The sequence below is a fragment of the Mesitornis unicolor genome, unplaced genomic scaffold (genome assembly GCF_000695765.1).
Source record: "Mesitornis unicolor isolate BGI_N332 unplaced genomic scaffold, ASM69576v1 scaffold9321, whole genome shotgun sequence".
Classification (NCBI taxonomy): Eukaryota; Metazoa; Chordata; class Aves; order Mesitornithiformes; family Mesitornithidae; genus Mesitornis; species Mesitornis unicolor.
Genome location: NW_010161661.1, coordinates 15,532 through 36,104, shown reverse-complemented (window position 1 = coordinate 36,104; position 20,573 = coordinate 15,532). Strand labels below are relative to the sequence as shown.

The 20,573-nt window shown below is 36.2% G+C and overlaps 1 protein-coding gene across 1 annotated transcript in view; it reads left to right on the top strand.

Annotated features, from left to right (window-relative positions):
- The window catches only part of LOC104547620 (TBC1 domain family member 5-like), a gene marked incomplete at both ends in the record, with an annotated part of 29,930 nt that overhangs the window by 2,038 nt on the left and 7,319 nt on the right, over positions 1-20,573 (top strand). Inside the window, 2 exons of the mRNA XM_010193401.1 lie at positions 12,921-13,006; positions 17,489-17,745. Of these exons, the coding sequence (XP_010191703.1) occupies positions 12,921-13,006; positions 17,489-17,745 (343 nt within the window). The remainder of the gene's footprint in view (positions 1-12,920; positions 13,007-17,488; positions 17,746-20,573) is intronic.

Here is a 20,573-nt window from a genome sequence, read left to right as displayed (position 1 = left end):
TAGCTATGATTTTAAGTTTAACTTTCATGTATTTAAGCATATGTTGTTTCAATCCAACGTATTTCTGAAATGGGAATTCTGTTATTCTGTAAGACCTACACATAAAAATTTTCCAAGTCTGTCAAAATTTTTCATTACCCAGAATGAAAGAGAAGACTCAGCAAAAGACATCATGGGTGCTGTAGGAGTCTAAAGTTAGTACACAGTTTATATACCAATATAAGTGGGGAAATTATGACACTTTTTTTTTGCATCTGCATGAAGATAATTCAGTTTGCTTTTATTCCCTGCGCAGATAAAAGGAGATTGGAAGAAAAGACAAGGAGATTTTAGTCAGTAGTGTAACTTGTAAATGATGATTAGCAAATTCAGTGCTTAATGATTTTTCTTCCTCCTTTGATGTTTTCCTATGTATTTCTCAATCACTATCTTCTAGTTTCTAATGGGAAATTACATTTGGTTCAGTGCAATTTAGATCTCCTGAGCCAGGACTTAGTTGTTCTGTGTGGCATTTCTTCCAAGATTTCACTTGGGTTTTAATATGTGAAGTCAGGGAGCTCTTCTGTGGGAGACTGTTACATGGTCCAGTGCCTTATTTCATTATTTGTTGAATACAGCAAGAATGTTTACTGTTGTTCCAAATATCTGAGAGAGACTTGCTCACTGCCCCTTGGAGCTTTAAATCTCAAATGGATAAGAAATGCAGTTTAGAAGTCATGGACAGGGACAAACAGGAATCTGCCTCTTGCAGGTTTGTTAATATATATTGTCTTTGAGATTATTTTTGCAGCTATGTAAATGCCAAATAATCTCACTGAGGGGAAGTTGGACTAAGGAAGATTGGTGGTGTGTACATAAAACTGAGAGGATCTTAAGGGACAATCCTGTTATAAACGGTGAAGTAATTAACATGGGTCTGATAGCAGCTGTAACTTCTGATTCTGGAGATAATCTGGGTTTGCATGTCTAATAACATCCATTATTTCCTCTGTCTTCCTTGTTCTGACAGTACAGATATCTCCTCCTTACTTACGTACTTGTCTTGTAGACTATCAGGAGAGCAAAACTTTGGCTTGATGAACCCGTCGCACTGTAGTTATCACCAGGAGAGCAACCAAAATGTCAAAATAAAGCTATACTTAAAAGATGGGTGGCATTTTTTTCTTACAGATGGACATTTACAATTTCCTGACCTTTTGTGCAATCAAACTTTAGCAGAAGCCTTAGCATTATCCAGTAATAACAATAATATGAAAAGTAAACAGTGTTTGCCATTAATCTAATATGTGTAGCAGCTCTCCTTTTCACCTGGTGAACCCCAGTTGGCAGCTGGGATGAGGGGACATTTTGATACCACATCCCTGATGTATTCCAGTGCCACAGAAGAGGAATACACATCTCCATAAAAGCTGAAAACAAGTTAATGCACCTGTCTCTGAAGGGGGGAGGGCTGAAAGATACTAATTTTACAGGCATGAGTACAGGTCAATGCAGAATAAATGAATTTCAACCTTTTCTGCATTTGGCTAGCTGCAGTTCTTAGGAAAACGTAGAATGAAAATCTCAAATCAGTGTTGTTGTCTTTGCATAGCGTAATAAAGTTAACCTGCTTGAGGAGTACTTGTTTCACGTATCTAATCTTTGAACAGATAATTACCTCAATTATTTGTATGAAAGTAACTTCTACGTACTCATAGTCCTTCTGAATATAAAACTAGAGCTTCTTATGGAAGAATAGGCTGCTAAAAGTATGTATATGTGAAATGAGAAAATAAGGGGAGGTATTTTTGTGTATATCCAAAGCATTTACTGAAGGTGTGTCTCTGTGTATTTAATATCCAATGAGTGGCCAATTTTCTTCTTTTTTTTCCGTATCAAAACCATTGAGCATTAATTTTCAAAGCAAAGGCTGCGAAATTAAGAAGTAGAGATATGGAGATAGGGCAGTGGAAAAATATAAAGTGATTAAAAAACATAGTTCTAACTAGAGTTGTTCAAATAAAAAAAAATTTAAAAACCCAATTAGAAACAAAAGTCATAGAAAATGTGAACATATTGTGTTCCTTAAATAACCAGATGTTCTTCCCTTCCTGAAGGCAGCCAGGGCTAGGAATAAAAGGTTTAAAACTATTGTTTTAAGTTAACTGTGAATTTTGCAAATCTGTTTTCACCCTTTAGCAAATAAAATTCTAATACAGCAACATAAGCAAAGTAATTTTCATCTTTGGGTGTTCCTATTTGTATGTTGTTCTCTGTTGAAGTGTTAACCTTATCACAATGACTTATTAGAAAACTAAAGCACTACATAGAATATTACAGTTTTACATTGCATCCTAAGAACCTGACAACCATCCTTTGTCTGGAAGCTTACTGTCTTTATGCTTAATATTTCTGTAAAATAAGTTTGCTTTCAGATATTTGAACATGGTGAGTTTCCCTATTCGATACAGAAGCAAGCTAGTTAGGAGCTTAATTCAGTGGAGGCACCTTTTATCATAAACCATTGATTAAAAAAAATAAAGAAGTGGTTGTGCTTGGTTGGCAGGAATTAATTTGTTACTTATTCTAATAACATTCTAGTTACTGCTGCTGCTATTTTCTCAACATTGTATTTTAAGCTATTTGCTGACTTTGAAAGTGTCCGTATAATAATATTAAATTCTAACTAAACCCATGGTGAAGCATACATGACATTTCAAAGAAATCGTATTAGTTCATTATGCCTGAAATTACAGGTACTGCCAGAAAACTTAGGCAATAATATATGGTCATGATCACTCATATAACGAGTACTTGGAGAAATCTGCATTCCAGCTTTTAACACTTTTCACAGTCTGAGCAATAAATGACAAGGGGAAAACACATTACTGGAATTTTGAACCGAGCTCTTTGTACGTTTATTTTTCCGCTGAATTTTCGTCTTAAGTAGCTGCCACCGTCTCGGAGTTTCCTCCAAGCGAGTTTCATGTGCCTGAAAGGCTGTTGAGTTTCACTTTCTTCTTCTTCAGATAAATTCTTTTCTCTACACTCATTAACTGAGGTGCCGCTGCAGAGCTGCGACTGTCCTTTGAAAGCTGCCGTTATGTCAGTATTGTTTGTTTTGCTGTTTGTGGCAGGAGAAAAGCAGGTTTGGGGTGGGTTTGTTTGTTTGTTAGCATTGTGTGTGCAATCTGGCATTAATTACCTCTCTTTAATGACCAGATTGCAGCCAATCAGAAGTTGGGATCTGACAGTGTTTGGGCATTAGCAGCTCATTAATTTGTACCTACACACGGAGGTACTGCCGGGGTGCACAGTCCATTTTGGTAGAGGGGTACCAACAAGGGGGAGGCAGGCCCTGAACAAAAGTTTGCTTTTTGCCGTTTTTTTTTTTTCCTCCTGATCAAGAAGAGTGTGACTGGTTTTTCAAGATATTTGGAATTATACATTAGGGATTTGGGATGTATGAGAAGTATCAAAAATCTGGGATAATGGATGTGCCAGTGCAGTATGAGCTGGTGGTATGAGTAAGGTCATCTACACTTTAAAGGAGTTGCTTTGGCAGGGGATGTGACTGATAAAGGAAACAAGGCTTTCCAGAAAAGCTAAGTACATGTCTCTCCATCTGGGAGGAAAGAAATTAGGAGGAACAAAAAATAAATGCATTTACTTTCAGTGATTCACAGAGAACTTCTGTTTGCCTTAATTTGTGAAAGATTAATATCTTGTATGTTTAATGCAACATAGATAGATAGACTTTTATGAACAAAAATGTGTCAGGATCTTCAAATTGACCTCTGGTTTTATAACCACATTCAATTCCTTGTAGTGAACCCAAGCATTTTGATGGTATCACTTCCTCATTTGCAAATACAATACAGTTAGATGTAATCTAGACGCCTCACTTTGAATAAATTGTTTGTTTTTCCGTAACTGCATGTTAAGCTTTTTAATGTGGGCCTATACAACTAAGAATTGCATATATTACACATGTAAAAGCCATTATATTAACTCATTCTCTGTTTATGCTCATGTTCTTAAAATCTGAAACCTTTGCTTTCCAAGGAGATAGGCCAAGCTTTGTTTTAAGAATTATTGTTCTAAATATTCAGTTATTATGTTTCATTAATAGAATAAGGTATGACAGACAGCTATGAACTTAATGATAAATTACTTGAAATAACCATGTTTCCATAGTACCACATAAAAATAGTAAGTGTACCACGAATTAAAAATCTTTGGGTTTGTATATTTGTTTCCAAACCGTCATCTCCAGTGCACCTATGCATTTTAAAATACAAAAAGGCTATATGACCAGTACTCACAGTACAATAACTTTCTCATCTCTCCTTAAGTTCATTGCAATTTCCCTGATATATAAACTATTTAATTGACTCACCAAAAAATAGTCTTCTTCAAAGTATCTTTTATGTAGGGCCGAGCAAGATGGTGCTGCAGTCCACTCTCCTGGCACTGAGAACAGAGCCTGGCAAGGAGGGCTCACTGACTTTGTTGTTCTCATTGCCGGTCTTGTGTGATCCAGCAGGAGAGCTACTGGCCTTGAGGGCAGGGAGGAGTTGGTAGCATGGCTGGTGGGTTTTGGGCTGGTGGACAGGTGCAGTCTTTCAGAGGAGACAGGTAAAGGCAAGTTAGGAATTGTGGTTCCTACTTTCAGCTAATATTAAAACAAGTATGTAATAGTGTTGTATAGAACAGCAAGTAACAGATGCATTATTCAATGAATAGTCAAGGCAACTGCTTGCTGATCAGTCAACCGGACTAAGAATTGCAAACACAAGAAAAAAAAAGTGTTTGCATTTTTTAATTTTCTCTGCAGATTTCATAATTATGCCTCTAATTGGGGTGTCTTCCCTATTAATCAGAGAAGGCATGAGGTGCAGCAACATCATGTTCAGACCAGAGGGGCAATCGGGGAAAATTTAGAAATAGAGATTGAATTATTCTCCTGTGTTGATCAGCACTCCTGGTAATATTCACTGGGAATTCATAAGCTCTGTCAAGTTAACAGCAAGTTCTTTAGAGAGACAAGATGGGAAAGAAAGTTATTTTTGGGAGCCAAAACTTTAAACTGCTTTTTCTTAGAGCAAGTTGATATCCTTAGTAGTAAAGTAAAAGCAATTCTGATTGGACTTGATGCTAAAGCAAGAAGCCGAAGCACTTTAAGCTCTTAATTACTTTAGCTACCAATAAAACTTATTGCTTGGGAATTTCTTGGGGCTGTTTCTTTCAAATGATTGGTTTACTTCTGTTTAAAAAGTCATCTAAAGCTACTGACCCTCTCCTAAAGAGTAATGATGTTATTTGCAAAATTACACTAATAAAATGTATTTAACAGTGTTAGAGTGAGGTGATTATGGTTCGTCTTGTGTGCAACCTGACAATTCAATTAATCACTTCTAGTTTGCAAGGAAGTTTACTAGAAGGAAGCACTTAAAGCACTTTGATTCTACCTAATCAAAAGTTCTCAGTATCATAATTTATGTATTTGACTAAAATTTGCAAAACACAAACTGTGAGTTATATAAAAATAGATTCATAACTTTTCAATAATATATGAAAGAGTAGCTACTGAATCATATCCAGTCTATTATGATGGAATTTAAGTTCAGTCACTTCTGATATAAATGTATATATACTGCCGGTGTATTGACATATTCTATAGCAAATGTTAATGTATTAATTGTTGCATACAAAGCTATTTGAGTACATTTGTATTGGGGAATGCTTCTCTGAAAGAGCACTGTAATTTCAAGACAGAAGTGGGAATGGTGCATTTTATCCTTTGCTGTAACTTTTTATGGAAAATTAGACTTGGAGATGTGAGGTAGGACTCTTTGTACTTTATCTTTTTAAGGAGCAGTAGTGTTCAAAAAGGCTCAGCAGTATCCTCAATACTGGAATCCCAAAATGAAAGGAACTACTTGTCCTGCAGCACTAGGACCTTAGCTTCTCTCTGCATTTTAAAGGAAAAGACCTGGACATCATATTCCTTTTGCTCTGGTGTGTGTCTGGGGCTCTTTCAAGGAGCCTTTTTTACTCCCCAAGGGGCCTGTTTCACATGTTTTACATAGCACATTACATGTAGAACATAAATTAATCTACTGCTTTTCCATGTAGCAGAAATAACCAAATAGCACCTTAAAATGTTCTTGTTTTTCCCTGGTATGTGAGATTTGTGTAGAAGCATGTTTCTGGAGAAGATATATTGCTGTAAGTGTGGTTATAAGGGTTTTATCTGTATAAGCTTCGGATAACTGCATTACTCACAAAGCCATCAGTGAGTTATGCAGGTTGTCCAAAATGAGTGCCAATAAAACCATAATGTGGTAGCTTTTCTGTACATAAAGATGTCATATTTTAAATCTCATAATTTGGAGCATTCCAGGGTTTAAAAACGAGGCTTGCGGTGTGTTCCCTTCAAAAGCCTGGATCTTTTCTCCACAATGTTGTAAAACTCCTGTTCCTAACCGTGCGGGGCTGCAAGATGCCAGAGCATAAATCTGTCACGGGGTAGGGCTGAACACTGTCAGATTTATACCTCACTATTTAGTTAATTTACTTCTTAAAACCAAGGGTTCAGCTGAAAAATAGGCGACTAAATTAAGAGGCAGATTTAAAAGGTACTTAAGCAATTCTGTTGATGCAAGATGGGAATTTCGCGCAGGTTATGAACTTGAACGTTGGCAGGTCAGAGTCTCTTTGTCTGGAATATAGATAAAAGCTGATTTGGTAGGATTTGATCTACCTGTTAAAATGCAATGCACTGTAAAACTATAAATTAAAAAAAAAAAAGGCTTTCCGGTCAGTTAGGACAAGAAGCCAAAATGTTCAACTAGAAATTTCTTTCAGTCAGGTCTAAAGCATTTTTAAATCTCACTTGTCATTTTTTTCAGTTCTTCTTCTCTTGTCGTAGAATGCCCATGTGAGGGAAAGCATGTGTGTATGAAGTTAAAAACAGACCATAACGCACGGTATTCAAAATATCTTCCTGGTATCTGAAATTTCTAGTTGCCAGGGGAATGGAGGGTTGTCACATAACAAAACTGGAGATAATTTATTTCAGTTTGATGGATTCACGGGTTTCTTCCTGCCTTGACCCAAAAATGAATTTTCTTTCCTTTTCAGTTCTTTCTAGGAATTTCTGTTGTTTCGGGAAAAGAAAGAAAGCACTCCTTATTTTTCTTTAGAAATTATTAAATATGATAATTCATGCTGTTATTGCATTGTAAATAACGAGTTCTGCGATTGAGACCCACAGCATCTTTCTGAAAAATGTAAACAGGAAGCATTATTCCCAGTTTGAGGATTATGGTGTTCATTTGCCAATGGCAGGATTAGTGCATGGATCTCCTGACTCCTGTCATTAAAGGAAGTTCTTTATTAGTTCTGTGCAGAATATTCTTCATGTTGTGCTACTTTCATACATAGGGTTGTTAGATACAGGCTACCAACCTATGTTTTGGATAATATCTTGCTATTGGCCTTGAACCACTTTCGAATTAGCAGTAGTGCATTATATCCTCTAATCTCTCACTGGATTTTCTTTGCTTTTTTAGGAAGTATTTATCTCAGTGGTTTGTAGGTGGATGGAATACCTTTTGTGCTCTTGCAGGTTGCTTGTTCTGCAGAAGGTATAGCTAGGGAGGAGGAAAATTAGGAAGTGAAAGGAATGTTTTGTTTGCAGGATGGCATTTGCTTTGAGTCCTCTGGAGTTTGGGGTGGGTTGGTTGTTTAGTATACAAAATATTGTGGTATGTTTATGTAATGTTAAGCCACTGCTTATACTATATAAGTCTAGTCATAGAGTGGAGATAGCTTCTTGACAAAAGAATAAAAAGAGGAAAGGTGAAATTCTCTGTGCAGCTAGGCTATTTGGTAATCATTAGTATGCTTTTCATATTAATTACCTGTGCCTAATAGAAAAACTGCTGCCAGTCTGAACAGACTGTATTCCTTATCCACATCTCAGCTGCTATATTTCAGCTGTTCCCAGTCCAAATTTTTGCCATATTTATATAATCTTTATTGAAGAAAGAAGCATAAGTGATGTAGAAGGAAAAGGTAGACCTTTGCTGACTTCCCGGTCATTACGGAATATAGGGTCATATGCTTCTCCAACTTTCAGTAGAAACAAATGAAAGGAAAAACATTAGAATTTTAATACAAAAGTGCCTTAGGCTGTATGAGAATTATGAAAAAATCCTATATCGCACTGACAGCTAAAGAGAGGAAAAAAGAGCAAACTGGGTCCTTCAAAATATTTGCTTAAATAAAAAGAACAACACTGCATCATTATCCTTCTCTTTTTTATATATCTTTAGTTCAGTCTGTTCTTTGGTTCAGGCTTAAAATATTATTAGTTTAGAAAAAAAAAAGATATATGTTTGGCAGCATTTGTTTAATATGTTGCAAAAAAACTAGTTTCGAAAAATCCTGTTTGGCACTAGTGAGATGATTATTTTGGTAAGCCTATTGCTGCATATACTTACAATTCAGCACTGCTGTTTTGTTTGTTTTTTCTCTGGTGCTTTTAGGTTACCTAGTTTCAGATAAAATCTATTAAGTGGAGTATTTTTCAGTAGCTGAGGTTTTCCCACCTGTCTACCCCAAAACACCTGCAACATATGTTTGTGTAACCCTGCAATGCTTTGTGGTTTGGGCCTGGAGAAATTCCCCCAGAGCTTTTTGCTTATAAACAGCTGAGCAATTCATTTCTCTAATGACGAGTGCTTTTCCCTTGGCATTGAGGCAATAGCATGTTCGCTAAAATAAGTCTCATTTTTCATCAGACATATTGAAAATCTTTTTTTCATTGTTGTCTCTTATTCTGAATGTTCAGATTTTGCACGAAATTGTATTTGATTTTTTTTTCTGTTGATAATACTGAAGAGAGAGGAAAGGAAATACCTCAACAAAGAAGAAAAAAGAGCATTGTAGAAATTCCTCCGCTTGCACCTGCATGTAAACTTTTACAAATAACGTGTATTCAGATGGTGAAACGTTACATTGCAGCAGTAACCTGGTTTTCCCGGTATGTTGTAGAGCAGTCTGCCAGTGACTTCTGTCACGCACAAGCATGCTTTGCCATATCATTTCTGCTCCGTGGGTAATGTGATGCAATGTGTCTCTGGAGGCCAGGGAGGAAAGGGGTTATACTAGGCAATCTGAGCATATCAAGCATGATCCTTTGCTGGTAGGAGTTGCTTTTTAGCCGTTTATGCAAGATTAGGGAGTTTCTGCTGCGTTCTATGTGATTCTGACCACAGCATCAGCCCCCCCGATAGGAAAAGAGCAGGCGTGGGTATAACTGAACTGGGCCCCATGTCCCTGGAGGAGAACAAAGCCAAATCAGTGGCCCCAGGAACCTCCTGCCAGCCATGGGAATTGGAGTGAGTCAGTCTCGTGGTGGCTGGGAACAGGAGCAGAAGCATGGGGTTGGGACTTCAGCAGACAAATGAGGGGGGAGCATCTTTTAGGCAAGGAAGGGCTCAGAGTCAGGAGTACCTCAGAGATACATGAAACGTTTTTTAGGCATCTCTTCCCTTTTGGGCTGTGGCTAATACATTTTGAAGAAAGAAAGTCCAAAATCACATTTATTTCTGTGTGTGCTTCTGTATCTGAATTTTGTATGTTGTCCTTTTAAAAGAATAAATTCAGCATTTTCTACCAGTTGAAACTAAGCTCGCTTTATCTAGAAATTAAGATTAAGAGAAATATCAAGCCAGCAGACTGCTCCTACGAATGTGTGTGAGGAAGAGGGATTTCTAGTATTGGCACAGGCAGCTTTTCTCTCTGTTTTTTGCACTCTCTTTCCTTAGAAGGAGAAAAACATAATTGTGTTTATCTGTAGAATGCCCTTACACAATTTCTTAGGGGGATTCAACAAACTACTAATTTGAAGAGTTGATTTCACTGTCATTTTAACATTGTCCTTCTAAGAAAAAATATTTTATCGGAGGTACTAGTCAAAATACTTATATAAATTCAAAAAGTAAAGGAAAAACTTTACTTGCTTAAGTACTTAAAAATATAATCATTCTAAATTGCACTGTGTAGGAAAAAATTGTTGATATTGTGAATATTTTAAACAACAGAGCTATGTTTTGCTGTACATATATTTGTTTGGTCTTCAGTCCTAATACATGGAATGTAACACAGGGGACAGCTTAAACTGGATGTTTAGTGAAGGGAATTAGTTTAAAATCTATAAGGAAGAGTCATTGTAATTGGTAGATTTTTCCTTTCTGCTTTCTATATTTAACCTGCCAAAATAGTTAAAAAGAATATAAAATTTAAAGGACAATCACAATAACATAGAAATCATATTCTTCATAAAATCCTATTTTTTGCTGTCTGAGTTTCAGTTTTTGGAAGTATTTAAAATTTCTGTCGTGCTACTTCACAGATACTTGTCTGCTAACATATATGTTAGCTTGGGCTTTTTTAAAATAATTAAGTTTTGGAAAATGATATCTCCATAGTGTTACAAAAGGAGTTGCAGCAGTAACCCTTGCTATTTACTGTCTTGCATTTCTAATGTTTTTTCAATAGCATTTTTTTCTGAGGGCTTTTTTTCACTGCATGTAATAGTACTTTTAACAGCTTCTTCCTTTGATACCTTTAAACCTCATAGGAATTTAAATAGGCCCCTGTGAAAGTAATGCTTGAGCCTCATTCATATGTTCAAGTTAGATCATTATTCCTATTAATGGCTTTAAGTGCTTAGATAGTAGATCAGCCCTCAGTGTCTTGAATTGCTTGTCATTTCTGCATAAATATGTTTCAAGATACTGTTCCACATGATCTTTTCCTTTTTTTATTACTTATTCAGACGCAATACATAATTTTTTTTATTTATTAGGTGGAGGAGATGAAATTTCAGTGTTTTTACTAAGCTTTACTCAGTTACCAGAAATAAATTGCAAAACTAGCTAGCATCCAGTAAAGTTAATTTTTCAAAGAGCTGTCTCATGATTTAGAAATGTCCGTTTCTTTAACCATCTCTTACTCTTCCACCTTGTTGAAATGGTCATCAAGACATGTAAAGAAAAAAGTTATTTAATTCATGGGAGAAAAGTTACAGTGTTTGATTACTTGCATAGTAGTCACAGAAACATCAGTTATCCTCATCACGTCAGTTTGGATTTGATTATCATAGAAATGCATTGAATTACCGAACTAGAGCAATAGTAACTAAAGCTGATTCATTGTTATTGCTGTCAGTTGATAAGGACTGACTTACAAGCCATATGAATGGGTAGAGTTATGCAAATACTGTTTTCATAACCGGAGAAGAAAAACGTAGCGCGGCCATTACAATGTGGGTGGTAGGATAGATAAGGATTTTTTTAATGCTTGTCTAATAGCTTTTAGTTGTTTCATTTTTTAATGAACATTACAAACAGGTTATATTTTTTACATGTTTAATGTGTTTCCAAAGAAAGAAAATGAGACATTTCATACAAGATTAAGTCTGACTGCAGGAAATTATCTGGAAATTCCCACCCTTAAATTTGTCCCCAGAAATCATTCTGGCCTTTGATATCTACCACCTCTTTATATCTTTTTATCTCCTTTTGTGTACATGAAATACTTTGGTCTTTAAAACCCAACTCTTGTATCCTCCTCCAAAAATAAGGTTTCCAAAGGAGGGTTATCTGCAGTTATGTGGAAAATGAAAGGATAAGACTATGGATAACTCCAGTCTATAATGAAATCTGGAGGGCAAAAACACAACATGTGAAACTGAAACAGCTGAAGAATGACTCCATCAAAAATATGATGTACCTGTGAATGACTATTTTGGAAAGGTCGTTGCATATTTCATTAAAATTATATTTACTACTAGAAGGACTGAAGAAGGCAGATCAGACTATAAGGCAACAGCCGATGAATGAGTAAACCTTTAAAGCAAATACTTGGAAAGTATTTAGATCTGTTTTATACAATATATCTGATGATTTTGCGTAAATTTACCATTTTGTTTTCTCTTACACTAGAAATTATTTACTTTAAGCCATTTCTGTTCTAATTTATATAATTATATATATATATTCATACATAAACATATACATAAAGCGCCTTCCTTTACCTCACTGTTATTTTGATTTCGTCTGTATGCAAATTTTTTCGCTTAAAAATATTTACTTCCTCCTCCTAATAATGTCCTTCAGGATGCATGCATTCGATCAAGATACTTAATGTGTACACTGTGATCTACACTTAATTTTCACTGGATTATTAGGCATCATTTCAGAACCACTGAAGGCAGCACGCTTCAATGGAGTAGTTTCATTGTGGCAGAGACGGAGACTAAAAAGTTGCTTCTGTTTTCAATATTAATTATATACATTTTATTACAGAGTTCTTTATTCGGGGCCTCTGTTTTGACCAAGTTGAAATTTGGAGAGAAAAAGGGCTCTGTGTGCCATCTAGTGGCAGTGTTCAGGTTGTGTCCCTAAATTTAATTCTATGCTTAACCGAGATGCTGCTAGTGATGCATTCAGTTCAAAATGTTAGCTAGTTTCTCCTTACTATTACCGTTCTCTTTAAAAACATATCACTGTAGCTTGGAGGTGGTAAAATTCTATACCTGAGCGAAAAGAAGAAACCGGATCAGTATCTGCACTTGTCCAAGAATTATTGATTGAATTAAAATGTTACTGCTAAAGCCAACAGCCTCATCACTGTGTGGAAGAACGCTAATTTCTGTGAGCATGGAGTGGACTTACTGGTAACACTTGGTATTTTAAGACATCACTTTTATGAAGCTGTCATTACTGCCTTGAGAAACCAAGATCCTGAGAAAAGAAATTATCCTTTAAATTTCTAATCTTCATTAATGAGCATACTTCTTGTCTCTGTTTTAAGTCTCTCAGAAAATTCCAATAAGGTATTCTTTTTAATTTTATTTTTTTTAGAGAAATCCAAGGCCAGTGACTCACCAGTTCCAACAGAATTTAGATTATTACAAAGCTCGTGGAGCAGACTTGATGAACAAAACACGGTAAGCTATTTCTGAATAGCTTATTTCTGAATATGTGTTCACTGAACTAAGACCTTACATAAACAAAATGTTTCAGAAGTTACTTTTGTCCCAAACAAGAATTCCATAAGCAGTATTTGAAGGAGGTGTGTTTATTTCATTATTATTTTGAATCTTTACCTTTGCTATTATTACAGGAGAAATGAAATTTTTACAGATAGTGTTGCACACAGCTCGCTGGCATTTCTTTAAGGCTAAGGACATTCATATGCAATGACGTGTATACTAAAAGCAGGGGGTAAAATATTGCCAATGTGAATTCTGTAGCTCAGCTACTTCTGATAACGCATCTAATCTCAATCTGGAGTATCCATGTACCAGAAGCTGTGGAAGTTGAATTGAATTAATGTCAATCCAGTTTGAAGTCATTTTTACTAAACCTTTTTGCACCATTCCTCCCTTGATTTAGGAACAGTTTATATCAATACTGCTTAAATTCCTTGTCAAGGCCGTTTTGTCTGGCAGTCACAAGCATAGGGGTGCCTGTGCCCCAGCTAGGGGCCACATTTTGAGTGCCAGTTGCTGGCAGGTGGTGGCTGCTGGTGTCTGCGTGGCATGACGCAATGCCTTGCCTCAGTTTATACCATCACAGGCAATGTCTTGCATTGTACATGGCCCCAGCCATACACTGTGACTGCTGATTCATAGGAACTTGCTGGCTTTTAGACATTTTGCACCTCTGTCAAATTCTGTTTAAATCAGTTACATTGAAAGCTAGCTAAAATTAAAGTGGATTGGATTAAAAAGCTCTTAAAATGGAGAAAGAAGCAGAAATTAAAGATGAGTGAAGTCACTGCAAAAGCATCTTTTTTTTAAACCAGGCTTTACAGCTGGGAAAGGACATCAAAATTTACTGCATTCTATTGCATTTTCTTAATGTTTTTACTTATTTGTTCTTTTAAAAAATAGTCTCAAGGGTTGCCTAAGCTTAAAAAAGAAGTTATTTGAAACTTCCAAAAGAAACATTTCAAGGATTTTGAAAAAAAAATAATTATAAAGCCCAAACAAGAATGACACCTGTTGGAAACGTAAATTCCAAAAAAAATAAATGTCCATTAAATCTATGTAGGAATATAAATTCATTACACACATATACACAGGATGCACACAAAAGGAGAGGAGAAATTGTTTAGAATAGTTCAGATAGAGGAATAACTGGGGTAAATTTGCCTCAACACAGGAAAATTTAGAGTAGGTCAAATGTGGTAAGTCTCTTTAAGATTGGAGTAAAGAGAGAACTGAAAGATGTAACATTAGGAAATGTTTCTGCACTGAGCAGAGAAATGGATTAGATCGGCTACCAGGTCTTTTTCATCTTTAATTCCACAGGCTCAATGATATATTTAAAGTATGTCAGCAAATCTCTAATATAAGTTGCTTATTTTATCACATATAAACAGTTTTGATCCATCATATTCATATATTTGTCTCTCATCTCTCATAATGGCTACTTACTGAAGAGAGAAATGCCTCTGAATGAGGCTTGCTTAAAACAAAACATTTTCAGCTTAGCAAAAAACTGCAGAGATTGAATCATCTTCCTACTGCTAGTTTAAAAATATAGCATTCATAGTCAAGGTCAATGATGCTTATTGTGATGAAACAAAGTTGTTTGCTTCATAGATGGAATTCATGTCTCCTTGATACTAATTTTTAAACTGATGCCTTACTTTTAAATGCACCTGCTGATAACTCTACAACATAATCAATCAGCATTTTTCTTGTAATTGTTGTACATGTCTGGTACATTTAGACGGCTAAAATGTAGACATTGATCCATGTTTAATGGCTGTAATCATCCTTTGCATTAATATATCAGACATTTAAATAGTAAGAAATAGATACTTTGTTCTCATTTTCCTGAACTTCAGCTCAGTTTTAGCAAACCTCCTCCAGAGATCTAGCACCTTGCTATTGTTCCTTTTCTGAAGCTGTGATGCAGAGAAGTTGCACAATAACTTTTACTTCATAGCACTTTTATTAAGACCACCTCTTGACAAAAAGTTTAAATAGCATCATTATTTATTTTTCATGTGTGTGTACGTGTTCTGACATGATCGTTAGCAGTGATAGTACAAAGCAGAACCAAATGACACATAAGTATTAGGAGCTGTGATAACTATCCTTTCTAGTTCTCAAATAATTATAGAACATTATTGCCCGTTATTGCTGAAAGCAATTTTTAAAATCATATCTCGTACTTAACAGCTTAGAGAATTTTTGGTGTTTATTGTTCACTTCGTTGCTCAGGTAACCCATCAGAAAAAGAGATTCACTATCAGTAAATACCATTTTTTGTGCAAAGTCAAGGGCTTTTTTTACTCACTGTCAAGGCTCTAGACCTAGAGACAACACAAACCTAGGACTCAATGTGCAAGCCATTCTTTTCTTTCTAAGGTGATTTTCCAGGTGAGTGAGTGATACATACCACCCCAATCTTGGTGATTAGTTTCAGTAGACTGAGGGGAAAAAATACGCCAAAAATATTAAAGTTTGGATTCTAAATCTCTACTAACTAATTACTGGTGTGACCCCAGAAATCAGTGATGTAATTAGATATTCATTGCAAACTGTTTATAACTGATTGGTATCTACTAAGCCAGCATTTTGCATTTCTTCTTCCACCTTCAAAGCTACAATCTTTGTTTTCTTTCTGGAATGGAGAAGACATTAAACAAAAGGCCCTGTGCTGCCTTCTGATGCCATGTATACATGATGGAATAGAAATAGTCCCTTTTTTTTTCCTTTAGTGTCTCTGCAGTACTGGGACAACTGATTATTAACTGAATCTGCTAGGTAGTAGAAGAGTAAAATTTATTAGTAATAAACATTTTACTATGTCCTTTTCTTTAAAATCATTGGGACCTATTCAGTTTGCTTTTGAAACCATATGGGACTCCTGTTCTGTAGCTGCTTTCTTTGTAGTGACTTTGTCAGGCATTCTCAGGTGGCTACGGAAAGACATTTTGTAATCTCGGCACAAATCTAGTCAACAAAATGGGGAGGCACAGAAACATCCTATAATTGTTATTCAGCAATCTTTCCTTTCCAGTTTCCTTAAATTGGGAAGCAGCACTTTGTCCCAGTCTCTGTGCTGCTGTTCCTCCTAAAAAAATCTTATGTGCTGTCTCTCTTCATCACCAGTATATGGCAGAAGGGCCCCATACAGCTTGGGGCTATATCTTGTGAGTGTGCAAACTCACATACTTTCTTCTGCTTTCTCTCATTTTAAATGTATCTATTCTGAGTCTAAACAACTCAGCTGTTGTTATTTTCTGGATATGTTCTATATGTATGCACGCGTTTATATTGTGCATTCTAAAAAAAACCTATCTGGAGACAAATAGGGAAATGATATGAAAAGCAAAATCAAAATAACATTTCCAGGTGCCTGCACAAGTTACAAGTCACCCATATTAATTCATTTGTAGTTTATTTTTAGTTAAACTTCCCCAAAACATTGAAAAACTATTTTTTCTCCAATATAGTGATTGTATTGTTTTTAATAACATGGATTTCTTCGAATTTTTTAAAGACAGCTATTTATATCACTGAAGTACAGATCAGTACAATAAAACCGCAGGAGCGGAAAAGTCTCTGTGATTGTGATATATTTCTGTGAAGGGTATTTCAAGCATTAATTATATAAATCAAGAAAATATTGCGTGAACAAATAGAAATGGCTTTGCTGATCTCTGGGTTATGTGAACACTTCTACTGAGAATTAGAAGCTTCTTTGCCTCTCTGTTTTAGACAGATTAAATGGTTCAGCAACTTCCTCATTCTTAATGTTGCATATAACTGAAGTGAATTAAATAGCCACTGCACTTAAAAATAAAAAGTAACAATGATAACGATCATGATCTAGTGTATGTGTTATATCCTGAAGCCATTCTTCAGCCAAAATCACTTTAGAATCTGGATTCCTGTTAAAAAGTGCTTGGCTTGAAATGTGCTGGGCAGAAGGTGAAGTAAGAGCAAAAGACATCTAGCTCTGCCAACCTAAAACTACCAGTCTAGTGTTAGTTTTGCTTGTTGAAAGAAATGTTTGAGTTTGAGTTATTTTAAGCATTTAAGATATTTTAATCTATCTAAAGTAAATATTAAAGCAGTCTAAATAAGAAGTGTAAAAGTCAGTTTTAGAAAGTTTTCACTGCATTAGAAATTGGGTTGCTTTTTCTTTTTTTTTTCCTTTTATTTTCATTTAAAAAGGCAAATTAAGAAAACTGGTGCAAACTTGCTTTGTTTGGGGTTAGTCTGCATTTTTCTGGAAGAAAGGGCCGAAACAGTTTGCCTACTACTGGTTGGGAAAAACTCACACGCTCTTTGTAATGCTCAGATCTTGGATTTTTTTCCCCCGTTTGTGAAGGAGAATGCCTCCGTTGCTCTGTCTGTCCAAACCATTGGCAAAGATGCGATGATTTCTCCTCTTCTCTTTTTCAGCGCCAGTGCTAAGACTGCCCCACTGAACATTAACAAAGTCTCCAACAGCTTGCTGAATTTTGGCCGAAAGCTGATTGCTCCAGCTATGGCTTCAGGCGGGGCTGGGACGGCTCCTGCCAGCGGGAGCAGCTTTCCTCCCCCTGCAATGCCCATCAGAAGCGCAGTGGAAGCCCCCCAGCACCACCAGCAGCAGCACCAGCAGGCACAGCAGCAGAGGATGATGAAGTCTGAAAGCATGCCTGTTCAGCTGGGCAAAGGTAAAGGTGAACCCGCAACAGAGGGAAGCTTTTGTCACACACCTTAAAGGACTGAAGAAAGTCCTTTTGTTGATTTTGGGTACATATTTGGAGGAAGCAGCAAAACCAAAATTTTGTTAAGCAAGACATCCATGCTAAGTACAGCAGCATGTTCACAATGTAATACAGAATTAGATGTTATCTCAAGAATATACAAATACTGTAGGAAGGTTTGAGCCTTTTAGAAAATATTAACCAGAAATCACATCAGACATACCCACAAACTACATCAATACCATTCGCCAATGAAGTTTTCAGTCTTTTAAATGCAACATATTTTTAACTGTAAGACTAATTTCATACAGGTTTTTTCAGGTTATTGGCAGAAGTCCCATGCATAACAATATTAGCTAAATACGAGTGAAGGAAGTTAGATCAATTACAAAGTAATTCTTAAGAAATTAAATTTTATTCCCTTTAGAATGCGTGAAGCTTTCTTGAGAAGTTACTTGAACAGTAACATATATTTGCCTTTTAATCATTTGTGATGGCCCTCTGCACTTTCTCTGTTTAATAAATACCATTTCCTTTTCTTGAGCTTTTTCTATTTCTCAAGAACAGTTTGTTGTTTGAATAAAGTCACAAGCTCAGCCTCAGTAGTTGTTTCCTACACTCTGCCAGACTCAAGTTGTGTTACTACTTCACATCTTCAGACAGCCTTTGGCAGTATGTTCTTTGGACCATATAGAGTGATATGGTATCTGCTGCTTCTAGCAACTCATCCTCGGTAATGATTGTAAGTTTGAGGAATAGTGCTGGTTGCCCTAAACCATTATGTAGTATTGCATCATATTTTTCACCAGATTGAAAGTGTAAGAGAGGGGAAATCACACTTTGTAGCTGAAGTTGGTGTCCTGTCCAAGGTCAGTCCTTTCATGATGCGTCACGTCCCCAGCAGACACTGAGGGAGCAGAATTCAGAGGCACAACTGTTGTCTTGGAGCAAAGAGATGCAGGCAGTATGGTAAGAGCCACTAACGCTGCTTGGCAAAATCCAGACGCGCAGCTTCTCTCCAAATCCTAGAACAATCTCAGAAATTGCTCCAGCAAGGGTCTTACAGTCTCACAGCTCTGCAGACGTTAACTGAAACACAATGATCTCTCTGCTGGGCAATGGCCTCATTTGGTTTGTAGTTACTGTTACCATGTATAGTCCTGTTTGAATCCTTTATGCAAATATTGCTCACATCAATGACAGTAAAATTAGGTGTGAAACAAAATAATTTCCACAATTTTGGACAAGTTGTTTTGATTGCTTTTTAGAAAAAGATTTCCTTAGTTCCCTTATCACATGCCTGGTTTTTAACATTTTGGGTTGAAAAGTGGTCCTCAGATGGTTACTTTCTTTTCCCTACTTAATAGGAAAAAATTGTAAAATTTGAAGCAGCTTCTATAGGTGGAATCAAAGGTAGCTTAATCTTGATCTAGCTGGTCGAGGAAGACCCTGTTTACACTTGTATGTGCCAACTAACATGTTGCATCATCCAGAAATACACCTGACACTTTCCATACAAGAAACAATAAAAAATTGTTGTTAAGTTTGCCCCTTGTCATGTACAAACTGTGCACATATTTCTATATCTACAGGAATATGGAGATATGGTAAAGTTATCAAGAAATTAGGCAAATTTATGATGCAGGGCACAAAGCATTTCCATGGAAGGAGGAAATAAAACCTCACCCTATTCTGTCTATCCATATTTGGTACAACACATACAATAGTAATTTTAAGGCAACAAAACTTAAATATACATTTTTTTAATCTGTTGCGATGACAGTAAGTTTTGTTTTACATATTAGTGCCATGCTTTTTCTAGACCTGTACAGTTATCAGTGTATTCCCTGTAGTTGGATAGAAATTGTGAATTACAGCAGATAACTACATTTGCAAGTGCTGTAATGTTTTTAGAGAGAAGCCCAAATAGCAATGGAAATACGGAGTTTCTTAGAGGCTGCCCAGTGAATTATCTCTGAAATAAGTTTGCACGGAGGAGTAGCTTAATTAAGGAAAAAAAACCACCCCTATTTGCAATGATGTTGTGGCAGAGAAAGGTTAAAAAGAACCTTTTGAAGAGTGAAGCAGCTACCTTTATAAACAAGGCAGCACCATCTCCATTGTGCCTTAAAAGTGAGAATAATTTTTCAACTTCTGTGCAGGACAGTATCACCAACACAAGAAAGTGCTGTACAGCGTCTCCCGTGACTGAGGGCACTCTTTGCAGCTCTGAAAAGTTGCAGTACTTCTATACCAGGTGTTAAGATTTAAGATATATCCATGGATTCTGCGTGTTCTGTAATTATCAGGCTCTTAAGTTATTGACCAGCTCTCACTAATTGTCTTATGTTCCTGTACATCACTGTGTTTTCAGCTCCCCTCAGCCTCCTGGAGCTTGGTTATTTAGCTGAGATAGGCAGAGGCATGGATTTAGGATTTAAATTGATAGACATTTTTGCTTCCAGTTGATCTGACACTCACAGATGCTCAGTTGGACAGTGTAACAGACTGAAGTGCTGTAAATCTGGCAAGCATCAAATCAGCAAAGGAAGTTATCCATTTTTCTCATATCATATTAGTCCTTTCAGGTTTTGAATGCTCAAATAGTGCTGGTAATTTAAATTAATATGTAAAGGGTTATAAGTTTGAAGAAATTAAATTAAATGCCTACTCTTCTTTTTTATTAAGTGTGAAGAAGTCCTTGGTAACAAAAATATCTTGCAGAACTGGCAAAATAATCCAGCTTTAACAGCTCTGTTTAGGCAGTTACCAGTCATGAACGAGCAGCAGTGACA